General features: G+C 40.3%; 1 protein-coding gene across 28 annotated transcripts in view; it reads left to right on the top strand.

Annotated features, from left to right (window-relative positions):
- The first annotated feature begins 584 nt into the window (after window positions 1-584).
- LOC310993105 (perforin-1-like) overlaps window positions 585-17,728 on the top strand; it is a 113,424-nt gene continuing 96,280 nt past the window's right edge. For 5 of the 28 annotated variants that reach the window (XM_083981384.1, XM_083981383.1, XM_083981387.1 and 2 more), the window contains exon 1: window positions 12,417-13,493. Coding sequence is in view for 1 of the 28 variants with exons in the window: in XM_083981399.1 (XP_083837525.1) it covers window positions 16,902-16,945 (44 nt within the window). In the remaining 27 variants the exon portion in view is untranslated. Of the gene's footprint in view, window positions 910-3,735; window positions 3,778-5,663; window positions 5,691-10,284; window positions 10,548-10,723; window positions 10,975-12,416; window positions 13,494-13,568; window positions 13,688-13,875; window positions 14,018-16,700; window positions 16,946-17,728 lie in introns of those variants that run through there. The other 23 variants (XM_083981397.1, XM_083981378.1, XM_083981389.1 and 20 more) reach the window with 19 other exon arrangements.

Raw genomic sequence — 17,728 nt, 5'->3', positions numbered from 1 at the left:
GCACTTTTCAGGGTATTCAAAGTCAAGTCACTTTACAGACAATAAAAACAGCAGATAATACAAGTAAAATAGAACAAATTGAAAACTCATTAAAACATAGAAAACATTTGAATACAGATTTAAAAAAATACGACAATAGCCTATACAGTATATACATATAGACACACATATGTATGTATGTGTGTGTGTGTGTGTGTGTGTGTGTGTGTGTGTGTGTGTGTGTGTGTGTGTGTGTGTGTGTGTGTGTGTGTGTGTGTGTGTGTGTGTGTGTGTGTGTGTGTGTGTGTGTGTGTGTGTGTGTGTGTGTGTGTGTGTGTGTGTTGATATGGTATCATATATACAGTATATATATGGTGTGTGTGTGTGTGTGGAGGGGGGGGGGGGGCAGTGGTGTCTCGGATTCCAGAGGGTGGGGCAGCAGCAGAGAAGGCTCTGTCTCCCCAGGTTCTGTGCTTGAGTGGCAGTGAGAGTGAGAGTGGCATCAGAAGAGCGGAGAGTACGAGGGATGTAATGGGAGGGAGAGAGGGAGAGAGGGAGGGAGGGAGGGGGGGTACCATAAAGGATGCTGTTGCAGTAGCTGTTCGAGGCAGGATGCGATGAAGGCGTGGATCAGAGTTTCAGCCAGGCCCCGGCGCAGGGCCCAGACGCCGTCATGAAGGAGGAAAAAAAGAAAAGAAAAAAAAAAGCAGCTTTGCAGTTTGTTTTTGTGAATGGAATAGCTTGGGGCGGGTCGGTAAGGTGACGCTGAGTGGCTGGTATTTGGAGGAGAAAATTATAATTTGTCCAATCACCTTGATACCTGTCAGTCATGATGAGTCGCGGTTTGAGCCCAGGTCAGGGCAGGCTGTCAGATTAGTGTTGGCGTGGAGCTTCGGCTGCTGTCCGTGGTGCTGAAAGGCTGTATGCAGGGTGAGTGTCTGGCCAGTCACCTGCCACTATAGGGTTGTCACGAGAACTGATACTATACCAAGTCGATGCCGACACGCAAAGAATACCTGCATGTTTGTCAGTACCGTGAGTACCGAAAAAAAAATACAACTTTGCTCTCTGCGGACCGTGTCGGTCGCTGTCGGACTGCAGTCGGCTTTACGCACGTGAGTCTGAGCAGCGCGTGGTCTCGGTTGGGCTACAGTCGAGCTCACGAGCTCACGGTCCGTTTCGAGCTGCTTGCTGTGCCACAAATCTTTCTCCGGCCAGTTGTCATGGAAACGTGATGCTCTGACAGCAGCGTTTGGACCATAGTAGCCTACCTACATCCATGGTTTGGACCAGAGAAAAAACGAACGTGTGTAAACGCGAGATGTATGAGCTGAAAAATTAAACAACGTGTCATTTTTTGCACCAGTGTGAAAACAGCCTGAAAGTGAATGAATGAGAACAACAGTTCTCTTGTTGAACTAGTAGGCCTACTTGAGGGATAAAAGTAAAGACTACATTACTTTATCTTTATGTTTTGTGTTTGTGTATTTACCATTTTAACTCTGTTCTTACTTCATGTGTCTGCCTGGGAAGTTGTTGAAGCACAGTGGAGCTTAAATACAAGAAAGACTAATTTCTAGTCAAAACGAATCTCTTTCTACTTACTAAAACTAAAACTAAACTAACTAACTTGTTTTAAGGTCATTTTCACTTGTTTCAAACTAATTTTTATTTGAAATAAGTAGATAAATCTGCCAGTGAAAGCAAGTTTTTTGAGCTTGTAATAAGAAGGAAATACTTGCAAAGGAGAGATTGCTGTTGAAGATGATACCACGGTTGCGGCAGGAGATAGGTGAAAGTCTGCAGCTGTTTGGGTGAGGGAGTTTGGACCAATTACAATCATGTCTGATTTGTCATGAATTGTGTCTACATTGTGTCTGTGTTAAAGTGACTACAAGGACTTTTGGAAAGTGGAAGTGTTTTCACACTACATTTCCCATGAGCCTCCGCGCGCACGGTGAAATTCTTGGACCGGCGCAAGACAGACTATATATTGTTATATGCACTTGCACTTTCCACTGCAATCCTGCATTTTTATTACCATGAGCTATTTATTGTCACTGTTTTTATTTATTCTCAATGCACAAATTTTTACTATTTTATGTTTATTGTTTATTGTTTATTGTATTCTTTGGATCTCCATTAGTCTTCATAAAGATGAAGACTATTCTTCCTGGGGTCCACATTAAATCAAACAATTATTCCAACAATACAGCGTTTATACAAAGAATTACATAAAATCATTTATCCTGAATATATAAACATGAGTATAGAAATGCATATTAAATAGTATAATGTAAATATAACATGATCAAGAGGAATAATATCGTTTTTTTTTTACATGATTATACAATAATTACATGATTATAGAAGAGTATACATGAGATAACCTGAAGCATTAATGTATTGCTGTTGAATGATGTTGTTTATTGTGCAGCTGAGAAACTGAATTTCCTTCAGGATAAATAAAGTATTTATCTATCAGACAAAAGCGAAAGCATTTGCCAAGTTGTTTTCATTAATCAAGAATGAAAGTCGGAGGTTCGAAGACGATCAGATACCGTCGTAGTTCCGACCATAAACGATGCCAACTACCAGAAGGGACACTGCCTTTCAAAGGTCGATTTACGCGCACATTCTGCCCTTTTCTGATGTTGAGCCCCTGCCCCTCTATAGTCATGTGCACTTTCCTGTTCCTCACAGTTTTGGCATACGATAGGCCTCCAGCAGTGGATTGGCTGCTATCCAAGTAACAAAATCATATAGAAATGTGTTTTTTCTTCTGGAAATATATTGTGACATGCCTTAAATTTTCCTGGGGTTGTGTCCTTCTTCCTGTCATAAACATTCCACATTTATTTTGTGTTTGGAGAGAGGTCCATCGTGGATTACCTCCTTTATAATCCAGAGTAAAGCTATTGGGTGCTGGATGGATATGATGTATGAGTTTTACTGCGAGGTCACCAGACAAGACAGATTTCTCTCAGTCCCTCCCTCACCTGTGTCTGCTGGGCATTAAGTTTTCTTGCCCATTCTTGTGGATGCGATATACTGTATGAGGAACATCTTGAGCGAATCACAAATTTGGTGCAAACCACTTGGACTCATGGATAAACTGATTAGATCTTGGCCACAAAACTTACTTTTTGCTGGCTGGCAAGGATTGCCCCTAATTCAAGAGTTGTTTGAGTTATTGATACAAAATTTCACACAAATGTGAAATTATGACACATCCAAAAGGTCAAAGGGCAACTCCTGTGATATCATAACATTCTAGTTGGTAAAAAAAAAAAAGAGACCTGGTTTAGTGATCTATCTAATCACATGTGGACAGCTCTAAGTACATCGGTTCACACCCAGTATTAAAATGTATCTGACAGGAAGCCTATCAGCGCCTACTGTTTCATTCATCTGACCATACAGAAATTTTTGGCTGCAATCAGAATCATCATCATTATTTTCATGTATTCTTTGTGTGAAAGGGAGCAACTGTTTAAAAAACAAAAATAAAGACCATTTATGGGGAAAATACAATAAAACCTCAGATTCCATGTGTTCATGTAATTTATACATCCATTTTTTAGGGGAATAAGTTACACATAATAATTGTGTGAAAGTAAAAGTTTTTTTTCCTCAGGCAATAACTGTACCATCAAATTTGATGATCATTGTTTCCCTAATGTATCTGTTCATATGTCATGCATCAACATATTTTGTCAGGTGACAGACAGTAGAGAGGCAGGAGGAGGTAGAGAAGGAGAGTCTGGAGGAGATGGAGGAGAGGCTGGAAATTCACAGGTGAGGTTAAATAATGATGGATATGTTAGTCATGATGATGCACAGTTGCACTTCAGTCAGAGTAACTGAGAACTCAGTTGCCTCCTTGTCTTTCATTAGTTTCTTTAACTTATAACATTACAGAATGCATTCAATTCTTGTATTCTCTTTAGATAGTCAGATATGCATTATAAATATGTCGATTTTCTTCTTTTTTTTCTTTTTTTTTTGATCAGCTCTACATAGTGTGAAATTATGATCGGAAATGCAAAAAACATCTACTTTCAGGAGTGCTGCCAATTGGAGCACTTTTGTGTCCCCACCAATGTCAAAATCAAATCTACTCCCTTGGCTGACTGTATGCCAGGAATAAGTTGGCTGTGGACGTAAAATGAGATGTGTAAGTTGAGCACCTTACTCAGCAATTCTATCCCTCCTCCCCAAAAGGAAGTCAAAAATAAACTGAAACAGACGCTGGCAGATGGTCTAATCACAGCAGTGGTGGTGTGCTGGGAGGTCAACTGAGTTGAGGGGCACTTAATTTGAGATGCGGCTTTGATGCAGCACAAGGTGTACTCTGTAATTCAAGAAAAGCCTGCCTATGTATGGCAATATTAACCCAGGGCCTTGGTCTTGTATCCTATACTGTAGAATGAATGCTATTTATACTTATTATGACAATTTTGGAATTGTATTTAAAGCAGAAGTAAGCGGAATATTTGTGTTAATATAAGTCTTAAATAGTTGTATCTTCCGACAGCAATCATTTATAGAGTGTTTGGTCCGAAACACGGGTCTGTCAGTCACTCTGCTCTGCTGTAAGTTGAGGAGAAAACTTTTCTTGTATCCTACAACCTTTATCCAATGAGGAGAGAGAACGGCATAAAGGGACGGTCCTCTCTGTGTGTGCAGCCAAGTGATGCACGTGAATGTGGTGACGTAGGGACGAGGGCGGGGACTGCTAACTCCCTGACAAGAAGTTAGCCAAAACAACCGGATCGCTTACTTCTGCTTTAATTGATAAGGTTGTAGTGCAATTCTAATTGTTAGTTAGTTGACTTGTTTATAATGTGGAAAAGTTAAATGCAAAATCTCAGTAGCAGACCAACATACAACTAAACCTTTCCTACACCCAAACAAACTTCCAAACCCAAGCAACAACAATCAAAACTCTTCAGATTTTAGGGTAAAATCGTCTTCCACTACTTCTTCTTCTAACAGATTCAATCTGAAAACACGTTGGACAACCAAATCAGACCAGAGGTCAGTCTTTACTGACTCCCTGCACCTACAGTATATCTATGTGGTCTGGCCTCCCAACACTGCACTGCAGCCCTGGTTCAATAGGCCATCTACCAGGATCACAGAAACGACAAGCCCTTGTTCTGAAATTGCTGAAAGTTTTCAGGCTATGCTTTGTTTTACTGATCCTTCCTAATTACGTGTTGCCAGATCCTGGCCAAGACCACCAACTGGCTAGAGGTTGTGGGTACGAGACCAACCCTGGAGTAATTGCCCTATGTTGTAACATGAACAACCACAATCAAAGCCTGTTGACATACAGTATATTAGATTCAAAACCTTTATTTATTCCTGCAGGGAGATTCTGGTGTCTGAAACAGCAACGTATTTGTTACTCTTGCTAAAAACTTTTAATCTGGCCCTGTTGAGACCTGGTTTTACAGTAACATGTGTCCTTAGTGATCCATCTAATCACATGTGGACAGCTCTAAATACATCAGTTCACACCCATCATTAAAATGTATCTGTACATATGCCTTTGGTGATACCAGTGATTTGATCCAGGCCAACTGTGGCAGAGGGGTCCATTATCAGTATGTGTTTGTGTGAGAGAGAGAGAGTGCACTGCATGCCATTATTATTAATAATGTGTTATCCTTGTGTTTGGAAGGTGGAGCTGAGACTTGAGGACGGTAAGCCTATCAGCGCCTATACTGTTTAATTCATCTGACTATACAGACATTTTTGGCTGCAATTGGAATCATGACGAGTAGTGATGTGAGTGACATGCAGCTCAAGAATAGGTGAGGAAATAAAGTCACAGAGGTCTGGAAAGGACCATTGTAATATTTTATTTTAGACCACAAAATTCTTCTACTATTGAGCTACGAAGCAGTCACTGTAAATGAAGATTGTGACAGTTTGATAACTGAGTTTTATTAGGAGGGTGTCAGGTGTCAGGTGTCTCTCCTGGCATTTAGGGTTATAAGTCAAGTTAATGATTATGTACATTCAAAATGTACTTCTACACATTGACCATCTATTTTATACAAAGGAGTATTAGGGCCAGCCAAAAAAAAAAAAAAAAACAGCCAAAAAAAAAAAATCCGGCCCAAGAAAAAAAAAAGTCAGGCAAAAAAAAAAATCCAGCACAAGAAAAGAAAAAAATCCAGCACAAGAAAAAAAAAAAAGGCAGGTAAAAAAATTAAATAAATCCGGCACAGGAAAATAAAAAAAGTCAGGCGAAAAAAAAAAAATGCAGGTTTGACGACGTACCACAACAAAGCGACAAGCGACTGACTGCTCCATGACAGCAGCAGAGTGACAGACAGGCTCCTGTAGTAGTATTAAATACTACAAATACTACAGGAGAGGAGGAGAGGAGATAGGCCTATCCTGTATATGTATTTGTAAATACTACATTGCGGTGGTCCAGTCACGTTTAGTCACGCTAAACGTTAGCTCATATAACGTCTCTATGTAACTTATAAATGATTGTGTGTGTGTGTTTGTTTTGAGGGGGGGGGGGGCGCCATAGATATGGGGGACATGCATGCTGATTGCTGTACGTTAGCAGCAGGGGTTGGACACGGAAGTGATTCGTGTGCCGATTCTGAAGTAGGCCTACCGCTTAAGTTTTCGTGTTTTCATTGTCATCAGAGCGATAGATATATCTATCGCTATGATTGTCATACTCCGGCATTGAGTCAAAGTTAATCGGCTTTATTGTTCACTTTTATGGCGCTGTCTGTCACTCTGCTGCTGTCTGAGCCAACAGTCGCTTGTCGCTTTGTTGCGTTACGTGGTCAAGCCTCTGCAGTTTTTTTTTTCTTGTGCTGGATTTTTTTTTTTTTCTTGTGCTGGATTTTTTTTTTTTTGCCTTAGGCCTACTTTTAAAAAAAAATTGTTTTACCTGACTTTTTTTTTTTCTTGTGCCAGATTTTTTTTTTTGCTTGCTTTATTCCCTTACGTTTTTTGGGGGGGGGCTGTTTTTTTTTTTTTTGGCTGGCCCTAATACTCCTTCGTAATTTTAGCCCCACAAAGAACAAAAAAACATATTTTTTTCAACTGCAGTAAAAACAAAAAAATATACAGAAAACAACAACGGATAACTTTAAATCCCGTAATGACAAAGTTCTTTTAGACTTTAATTTTACTTCAGGCAGAAAAAAAAACTTAATTTGAAATAGTTCAGTTCAGGAAAAACCTTAAAGCCATAAATACAAAACAAATAGTTTCTCTGTCAGCAGATCAGTCGGCAAGTCATTCATCCATGGAAGTTGCCAAGTTGTTGATGAGCATCTTCCATAAAAAACAAAGTGGAATGGGGAATGTAAAGCATTTAGAGGTAATTAACAGAGACCAGCTACCAGTGGTGGAAAGATGACAATTTGTAAGGGATTTAATGGCCTCACTTGTGGCTATTGTAATGAGCGCTTTGCTCTGTGTCACTCCTGCTGACCTGCTCTCATCCCCTCCTGAAAACTGATTGAGGATATTAAAGGAAACGTCTGTGGCATGCAACTTGAGCGGGTGGTTGTTATTGTTTCAGGGGTGTGTGCTGTGTGTGTTGTATGTGCAGTGGTGACATATAGGCTGTCACATCAAGGGGTGGGCTCTATTTAAGTGTCCTCTGATGTTGATGTGTGTTTAATCAGTTACAGTTTATTACAGTTTTTATGAAACATTATTAGTACAGTGCATTTAGTTGTGTATTAAACTTGTACTTCAGTATTGACAATGCAACACGTGACTTAAGTATCATTAACACCAAACTTCTGCCTCTCTACAATAAGATCTGTTTATACTTTTATACATTAGCACTGTGTAGCTACTCACTCAATTCTAATCTTACATGTAAAGCAGATTTAATTTTCACAAGCCTCACTCACCGGAAGGAGACAGTGTTCACCTCCACTAAAAACAGATTCCTTCCCAGCAATGCAAAATTAAAACCAACCTGTTGTTGTGCTGCTTGCACCGGTTGTCCCACCAACGGAACCTTGTAACTTAAACCTGACAAACAATCTGATAAATAACAAATGGCTATAATCAACATAATACTCAAGCAAGAGCCATGCTCAGAAATTTCACATCTGTGATTCGTGTACAGTACAGCTGTATTTTCATTTTGACTGGTTACTGATGCAAGCAAAGGCATGCTACAGGATTTGACCATATGTAGGCTGACTGTATGCCAGGAATAACTTGGCTGTGGACGTAAAATGAGATGTGTAAGTTGAGCACCCTACGCAGCAATTCTATCCCTCCTTCCCAAAAGGAGGTCAAAAATAAACCGAAACAGACGTTGGGCAGATGGTCCAATCACAGCAGTGGTGGTGGGCCGGGAGGTCAACTGAGTTGAGGGGCACTTAATTTGAGACGCGGCTGTGATACAGCACAAGGTAATTCAAGAAAAGCCTGCCTATGTATGGCAATATTAACCCAGGGCCTTGGTCTTCTATTCCTATACTGTAGAATGGATGTTACTTATTATGACAATTTTGGAATTGTATTTAACTGATTAGGTTATAGTGTGATTCTAGTTGTTAGGTAAGTCAATTATTGTAGTTGATTTGTTCATAATGTGGAAAAGTAAAATTGAAAATCTCAGTAGCAGACCAACATACAACTACACCTTTCCTACACCCAAACAAACTTCCAAACCCCAGCAACAACAATAAAAACTCTTCAGATTTCGGGTAAAATCGTCTTCCACTACTTCTTCTTCTTCTAACAGATAGGCCTACAATCTGAAAACACTTTGGACAACCAAATCAGACGACTCCCTGCACCTACAGTATGTCTATATGGTCTGGCCTCCCAACATCTGGGCGTCTGGTGGACCAGGAGTCCAAATTTGAACACCCTTTGCCACAGCAACACTCTGACTGAACCCAAGGTAGAATAAGCAGAAGTAAAACCTGATATAAACTATTTTGTGAACTGCCAGGCAAGTTTTCAGGCTATTCTTTATTTTACTGATCCTTCCTAAGTATATGTTGTATATGCACTCCTTTGTGTCCAGGAGAGCCAAGACCACCAACTGGCTAGGGAGGTTGTGGGTATGAGACCAACCCTGGAGCTGCGTAACATCTGGCTATAATGCCTAATGATATTGAAGCTCCGGCTTTTGTAGCTAATTCAGTAGGTGATATAGTGGCATCGGATTGGACTTTGGAGAATCTTCAATGGAGTTGGAGTGTTTAGATGTCCTGCCCAGGTGTCAGTACATCCATTTCCTCCGGTAGGTAGACACACAACAATAACACAAGTAAAGTGGTACATAGCGTCATATACAACGGTAAAACAAACATCGGTTGTTTTTAAAATGAAAAATATGTTATTTGTCAACTGACTTCAGAAGATTGATTTTATATTTTGCATGGTTTTCAGCATCTTCTGTCCACTGGAGCAAATTATAATATACTAAAGATCAATCATGTGATAAGTGTCAAAATAGACAGTTGGATGCTAAAATGCAAATGTAACACATGGTGAAGTTGATCGCGTTGAGCCGTCAGAATCTGGGTTCAGCTTTTGGGCCTTTGGAGAACCAGAAAAATCAGCTGCTTTGCCTTTTGATATCATGCAGCTGACTGGTTGGTGACTGTTTTAACTACCTCTGAGTTCCCTGCATGTGAATTGAGGATCGGTACATGTTTCCAAGGCCAGCCCTTCTCCTTTTGGTGCAAATGGAGTGAATACATTGTTCAATCTTGAGTTACCAATAAAACCTACACATCCATCTTCCACCACATATAAATCTAATGGCACTAATGACAGGAATCATATACTGTACATCCATCAAGGCCTTGATTTAAGCATAACACAGATGGTTACATATCAAACAATAAGCAATGTTTCCTCAAACTGGTGGTAGATAAATGTCAGTCAACTGCAGTCTTGTGATTATAGTGGTATTAATACCTTCTGAATTTTGAATTTCATCTTGTTTGAAATCTCTATGATAAAGTTTGCTCATTGTACTCGATAGATATCTGGGATTTATTACATATAAACATCATGTAGGTTAGAGAATGGGAAGATAGAGAGTTCAGGATGCACATCATAATCACGTGTCAGTTTTCCTATAAATCAACAAGGAGACTGGTTTTAGCTGTTTACTCCAAATTGCCTGGTGTCCAGTTCATCTCTGATTTAGTTAAAGTTGAGAAGGGTCCTTATTACTCTTAAATATCAATTGGGTTGTTGGATCATGGGTAAGAGTAAGAAAGGAGTCAGTTTTAGGTCCATAACTCTGTGCGTGTGCTCACTAGTCATAACTTTAATGGTACGTGAAAGTGTGGTGTGGTTTGGAGCTCTGTAAAGTAAACCCTTCTCTTCACACCGACTGCTCCTTCTCCTCCGCCTGCAGGTGTCGCTGTTGAACCTTTTTAAGTCGATGTCCTCCAGGGGCAGGGTCTCCTTCCATTGACTCTTTTTCATGCTAATCTCTGATTGGCTAAGACATGTAAAATGACATGCCAAGGGAGGACGCCCTCCCTGACCAATCAACAACCAGAATACAAGATGTACATCAGGTCCAGGTTGGTCCAGTTCCCAAATAAGCCCTTGGTTACTGTTGCTATGTCTGTAGAGCTTTCACTCCCAGCCATGCTCCTAGCATAAGAAATAAGGAGGGTTTTTTTTTTTAGCAATATTGGCAACGGTTTGAAAGGAAATATCAGCAAATTTCCAGTTAGGCTGCGTGACCCGCTCAGCATTCAACGACACAACTAGACTCTGTACAGAGCAGCAACAAGGACTGTTAATTCCCCCATCTATCAGCCCACGAAGACTTACGTCATCTAAGGTCATCTAATAAGATACATTGTCAAACTACAAGTTTTGGGCGATTGTGATCTGTAGCCTGTACAGCTCTCACCGCTGTTTTTCTTTTTTCTTTTTTTCGCTGCTGTATTTCAGTCACTGAAAACAGTCCCTGTCTGGAGAATCACTCGCTTAAAAGCCGAGGTAAAAGCTTTAAAAGTATAAGAATGCATTTAAATTGAGTGGACCACTTTGCTTTGTTAATAATTCCAGATTTTCATGTTTTTTGTTTCTCCTTTTTAAATCAGAGGGTGTTCCCATTGTGATGTTTACAGGTGCTGAACACTGGCCTGCTCTTTTTCTTTTTTTTTTAACATCTCACATCCTTGATAAATGCTGTCTTTTTCAGGAGGTCTGTATGGTTAATCTGAAAACAGCAGGATTGAATAAAATGATGTTGTTTTTAAGAAATCTTGTCAAAACTTGACACATGTGTCTGCTGCCCACTCCTAAACCTGGATATGCTAAGTTGTTTCTGGAGGATGGAAACTGGGTATCACCTATTACTTCTCATGTTACGTACAGATCAGCAGCTCCCTCAAACTTTCTGCCATCTCAGTGAAATTCCATCACAGCCCTTTAAAAAGGTTTCATCTGTACTTAGAATATGTGTCTCATACATGGCAGTGCCATAGCCAATGGTATTGGCAGATGCTGATTCTGCTGTTTACACCATGTCTATCTGCTTGATTATAATCCAAGATGTAACAGAAGCATGTTGCGCTGTGTAGTGTTCCTGTGGTCTAAATTTGAAGTGACAGCTTGACTTGGGGAACACTGCTCTCTATAATTAGGGCCACGGGGCAAACCAAGGAACTATTGGGCCTGTCCCATTTCTCCGCACTTGGCATAGTGCGCTTGGTTACACACAGACTTTGGTGACATTTTTGAACGTGCATTTGCATAAAGTGTGATGTTGGGGAAAGCCCATTGTTATACTGCGTGTTTCTTCTTTGGCCATTTTCTTTATACTAATCAGGGCCACGGGGCTAAGGTACTGAGGCACTGGCCCCTACAGCTATGAAATAGCTGCAAAGGCCATGTCTTCTTCTTTTTATTTTTCATCTTCTGACCTGTATGTTGTTCACATCATACAGGGTGCACCACACCACACTACTCCTGTTTCCGATTACGTCAACCGGACTGACCTCAGTCAGGTAATAATTCAATTCGGTAATTTAAAAATATTATAAACCTTGAACTGACATTTGACTTATCTTCTCTAGTCTGTCTCTTTGTCAATGGACAGAGGTTGGTGTGCTGCAGCCCATGGAGGCTCTGGTACAGTGTGTTCATCTGGAAGAAAAAGTCATATTGACCGCACAAAACATTTTTTGACCACAGTTCACTTACTGATATACCAGAGCTAAACTAGGTCAAAATTCAACTTCACTGTGACATCATAATGTTGTGCAAAAAGAATGGCAGAGTAAGAAGTTGTGACCATATTTCATGCACCTTATTTGACAGATGCCTACAACCAGAGGGTGGGGGGTGGGGGAGGCAACCGTTCCGACATCCCACCTGTCCGACATAGGCCTCTAATTGTCTAAATGGCAACACTTAATTTTCTATCAAATGTCCCATCATTCAGACAATTCTTGCCTCCTATGGTCGGAATGACTGTATTTTTTTCTTTTTTTAAACATCCTGCCTTTCCGACAATTCCTTTAATAGTGTATTTTTTTCCCCCCAAAAGAGTTTGCACTGGTTGGGCTTAGGCAATAATGAAAGGAGTTGGTTAAGTTTAGTAAAAAAAAGACCAGGTAGAGGCTAGACAGGCCAGATAAATATAGAGTTCAGAGAGTCCAGGGATCACCTGTTGAGTAAAGCACATTTCCTAATATTGAAAGCCTTGTCGGAATGGTGGGACGATGGCATGTCGGAATGGTGGGATGTCGGAATGACAGCATGCAACCCAGAGGGTGATAATTCAGGTTACAAACATTCACACACCAAGTAAGATACAACCTCCTGTAGCCATTTGCCATGTAGTTGTAATTTATTTAATATCGAAACTTAATCCTGCAAAGCCATTTCAAGTAGTTAGTCATTAAGGATAATGCGGCGGTGACACTGACACATTTTATGCAGAAGTTATCTGGCGCCACTCAAAAAATCTGGTCCATTTAAGATCGTCGTGCAGTAGCTTGGAGCGTCGCTCCCAAAGCAGCAGCTTCACTGTTTATATTGCAGCCACTGTTGCTGCAGCTCATCATTCCAACATGTCATCAACTCCACATGATCCTCACAAATAAATGTAGTATGATCCTACAATTGGACCACCTACAATTGCACCACCCCACCCTCAGGGGAAAGGTATCACTCCCTGCCCTCTCATAGTGTTACGCCGTTAAGTATAGCTCTCCCACAAACTCCCAAGATCAGGACACAGACATAAAATGTCAGCAGTTGTACGGTACAGGAATACATGTCATATTTGTGTAGATATAAATCTGACTCAGATGACATGGTGGTTTGTATAACACTACTAATCTTTGCACTACTATTAAGTACAGGATAAGAGACAGCCTTTTTATGTGGCTTGTGTGTGTGTGTGCCAGGTTAAACAAAGGTGACACTGCAGTTGGACCATCAGGAGCAAACAACGTGTTAGATCTGCTGTTCGCTATGGATGGACTGACATGGATGGAGGAGATGGAGTGAGTGTTTCACACATGCAGAAAACCTGGCACATAAACAGATGTGATAAACCCCTCTAAAATCTGTCATTAAAGTGAAGTTGTAATTATTAGGGAGAAATTCTGAGGTGATGCAGGAAAAGAAGAAGTACAAGAGTCCTGGATGTCTTATACTGAAGATTATCATCTAAGTGAGATTTAAGACGCAAAATGAGGTAACCTGGCCTTGGCATGTTCCTGGGAGAGAATTTGGGGCCATTTTTCTAACAGAAAGACATCTGCGTCTGAGCTCTCAACTATAAACATAGAGGTTTTGACCTTTAACCACACAAAATACATACAATAGGGAAGTTAAATTCTTCCCTTACAGTAATCAGCCATGTTGGATGTCTTGTGATTTCAGGCTGGAGGGCAGGAGGATGGCTGACGGAGGAGTGGAGCTGGACTGGACCCAGGAAGATCAAGTACACCGCTCATTTGTCATAAATCTTTCCACTTCATTTTCTACACCTACACAAGTCAGCCATGGTATTTCAAGCCTGCAGGTCATCATTTTATTGTTCTTAAGCTTGCACAAAGAGTTTCTGAGATCTCAAATTGAAATGATTGCCAAAATGCAAATTATTTATGATACCTATTGAAAATTAAAAACGTATGTATCTGTCTAGCCCACATAAATATGTTTATGTATGTATGCATATATTATAGAGATATATTTAAAAAAATATAAATATTTTTAAAATGTATGATAAATGAATAAGAACAACAATATGTTATATTCCAAAATTAGATATTTTTTAATATTCAGTATTTGAACATTACACATTGAAATATACCTTTGAATTTAATATGTGTCATAAACATGTACCTTCATATTTGCAGAGGAATGTGAACATATATCCTCTTATTGCTGACATGGCACCATCACCTTTTGACATGACAGGGGCCTATACTGTATATCATATAGTACATTTCCTGATGGGCCCTGTCCTCTTCCACGCATTTTAACTGATCAAATAATCTAATGCTTCGACATTTTTATTTTAAACTATCGTCTATAAGTCTATAAATCATAGGCTTGGTCTCTGCTCAGTATGTAGTGATAGTCACAACATAACACCAGTTTTATTGGACAGTCTGCACCTTCTTTATGGGCAGCAGCTGCTCCTATTTGGCAGCAGGTCCTTCCTCTCCAGGAGTGAGACTGACAGTCTAAAAGCTCTTATAAAACGGTGCTATAGCTGTGGTCATTTGTTCATTCATTACAAGGTGTTGTAGCTGTATACTGTTTCGAAAATTGCTCATAGCTCCTGTTTACTGTAATATGTGCAGAATCTGACATGTCTAATTTTGGCACCACCCAGTGGTCGTCTCAAAGAATACACAACCACTGAATCTTTCAGAGAAAGAACTTCAAACTGCTTCTTTTTATATACTGTATGAAATGTTTGTGTGTGTGTATCTTTTTTCCTTCCAGACTCTCAAAGAACCTCATCAGCGACCAATTAGGAGATAAACTACTGGAGGCAATGGTCACCTGCAGGCAAACTTGGACCCTCTCCAGTTTGCGTACCGGGCAGGGAGGGGGGTCGATGATGCAATAATCACTCTTATTAATATGATTGTGGCGCACTTAGAAGAGGCCAAAAGCTTTGTTCGTCTGCTTTTTATTGACTTTACATCTGCTTTTAACTGTATCCAGCCCCATATTTTAGCCGAGCGTCTCTTAAATTATAATATCGACAGGAGTCTTATTTACTGGCTGATGGATTTTTTAACTGTCAGATCACAACGGGTCAGGGCCAATGCCGTTCTGTCCGATCTTCTCTTCTTCTCCACCGGCTCTCCTCAGGGATGCGTCCTCTCCCCTCTCTTATTTGTCCTATACACGAATGCATGCCGGAGCTCACACGAGAAACGCCACATTGTAAAGTTCGCTGATGATTCAGTGATCGTGTCCGTCCTCAGCCATGATGACCCGGTGCCTGGGCCTGTAGTGGAGGATTTTATCCAGTGGGGTAAATCGTCTTTCCTCACCATCAATGTCTCAAAAACGAAGGAAATGACCATTGATTTTAGGAAGTCCCGCCCAGCCACTGTCCCCCTGTCGATCAACGACCAAGCTGTAGAATCTGTCCAGCAGTATAAATATTTGGGGACAGTAATTGATGACAGGCTGTCCTTTGAGCATCAGGTTGATGCCGTGTGTAAAAAGGCCAACCAGCGCATTTACTTTCTCCGCAAGCTCAGGAACATAAACATGGACTCTAAATTCATGAAAATGTTTTATTCTTGTTTTATCGAATCTGTCCTGACTTTTGCTTTTATTTGCTGGTTTGGGTCAATTAACCTGAAGAACCGCAACAGACTTCAGGGCATAGTCAGAGTGTGCAGTAAAATTGTTGGTGCTCCACTGAAAGACATTTCCTTGCTGTACAAAACTAGGGCCCTGAATAAAGCCAAACTCGTCCTGACTGACCCTAGCCATCCCTTGGCACCTGAATTTAAACTGCTCCCATCCAGACGCAGATTTCATGTGCCAAGATGCAGGACCAACAGATTTAAAAATACCTGGGTTCCAGTGGCCATTGGCCTCCTTAACAATTGACAGCACTGTGGTCACTTTAAATCCTGTTTCTTCCAGGATGGCATGGTTGCACTTTATTGGTTGTTCTATCTATTTTATTAACTATTGTTAATTGTTGTCCTGTGTATGTATTTTATTGCTATTTCTATTATTAGTGCATGTTGTGTCACTGTTGTACTTGGTTTTTACTGTTGTCTTATGCTGCTGGCTGCACTACAAATTGCCCTCCGGGGACAATAAAGATCTCTTGACTTGACTTGACTTGACTTGACCTGTAGTCATCTGGAGGAGCTCTAGTAAGGACAATAATTATCACTTTTTTTTATCTATGTGGCTCATTCATGTAAATATTATTTGGGAAAACCAAACACTTGATAAGGTGCAGTGTTTTGCTTTCTGTCAATTCACCTGAGCTTGTACAAATGGCGATAAACATCTTTTTATCCTTCAAGTTTGTCATTTACATTTATGACATTAGACAGAGTGATCCTGAGGTTTGTGTCATTTATGTGTCGTTATGTCTTTTGCAGTATTTCAGAGAACAGTATTGGACACGAGGGGTCGGTGTTGTCCACCTTTTGCAGCAAGCAGCACATCTCTCTGGCATAGTGTCAGTTCCTGAGAACTTTCACACTGATGTTATCCCATTATGCCTTCTGCTACTTAAGCCAAATGTTTTCTTTTGAATGAATAATAGATCTGTCCAGTTTATTTTCCAGCTCGCCCCAAATTTGCTCGATAGGGTTGAGGTCCAGACTTTGGCTTCTTCTGTGAAGGAACATGATGTGTAAGTGTTCTAATAATTTTGGCCACCACTATATGTAGATGAGGACCTGAGGACCATGGTCTTTACCCGGCTGGAAACTGAAATTCATCACCTTAAAAGGTAATGTTACTGTCATTTGGGGATTTACTGTAATTATTACTAACTCCTCAACACTGTTGGTCTGACAGCTTGTTGTGCAGTAAGTCTGCCCCCATGTGGTCAAAACAACACCAACAGTGTTCTACACTGCAGAATGATAATAGTTGAGTGATGCTGAGGCAAACAAGCTCCTAGTCCATTACTGGAGGTTTAATATTTTAACAAATATATCCGTCTTGTGAATAAAGTCAAATTATCACCAAAGTCATTGGAGTTCATCTTCTGAGGACTATGCATCTCTGTACACAACTTCAGAGACATCCATCTGGTTGTGATTGAGCTGTATGAGTCTGGACTAAAGTGATAAAGGCTACACCTCTTACTCTGACTTATCTAAAAACATTAAAATAAAATTAAAACTTGTGTAACCATTAGGGTTAGAGCATTAGGGTTAGGAACACATCACAGGGTTAGGGTCAGGTGCTGAAAGATCATAGTTCATGTCATAGCATTGTCATTACGTAAGGCATTATTGCATTGGCTGAATGCATGCCAGTCTACTACAGAGAGTGGCAGCTGAAAATAAAGGTGAGACCATAACAATAGGGGAGCAGGAGGGAGGAGAGTGACAGGAAGAGACTCAGGTAATGGAAGGATGGAGTTGAAAAGAAGAGCATCATGGCTGGAGTCAAAGAGATGCTGTGAAATGTTTCAGACAAAGAGCAGGAAAGTGATTATCATTCCAGCTTTAATGTAATTATTTATAAAGTTATGTACTGCAATGGTTTTTGGGTAAACAGATCT

Source organism: Trachurus trachurus (genome assembly GCF_905171665.1).
Source record: "Trachurus trachurus genome assembly, chromosome: 1".
NCBI lineage: Eukaryota > Metazoa > Chordata > Actinopteri > Carangiformes > Carangidae > Trachurus > Trachurus trachurus.
The sequence above is the reverse complement of the archived record's forward strand: the minus strand, read 5'-3'. Positions and strand labels throughout refer to the sequence as shown.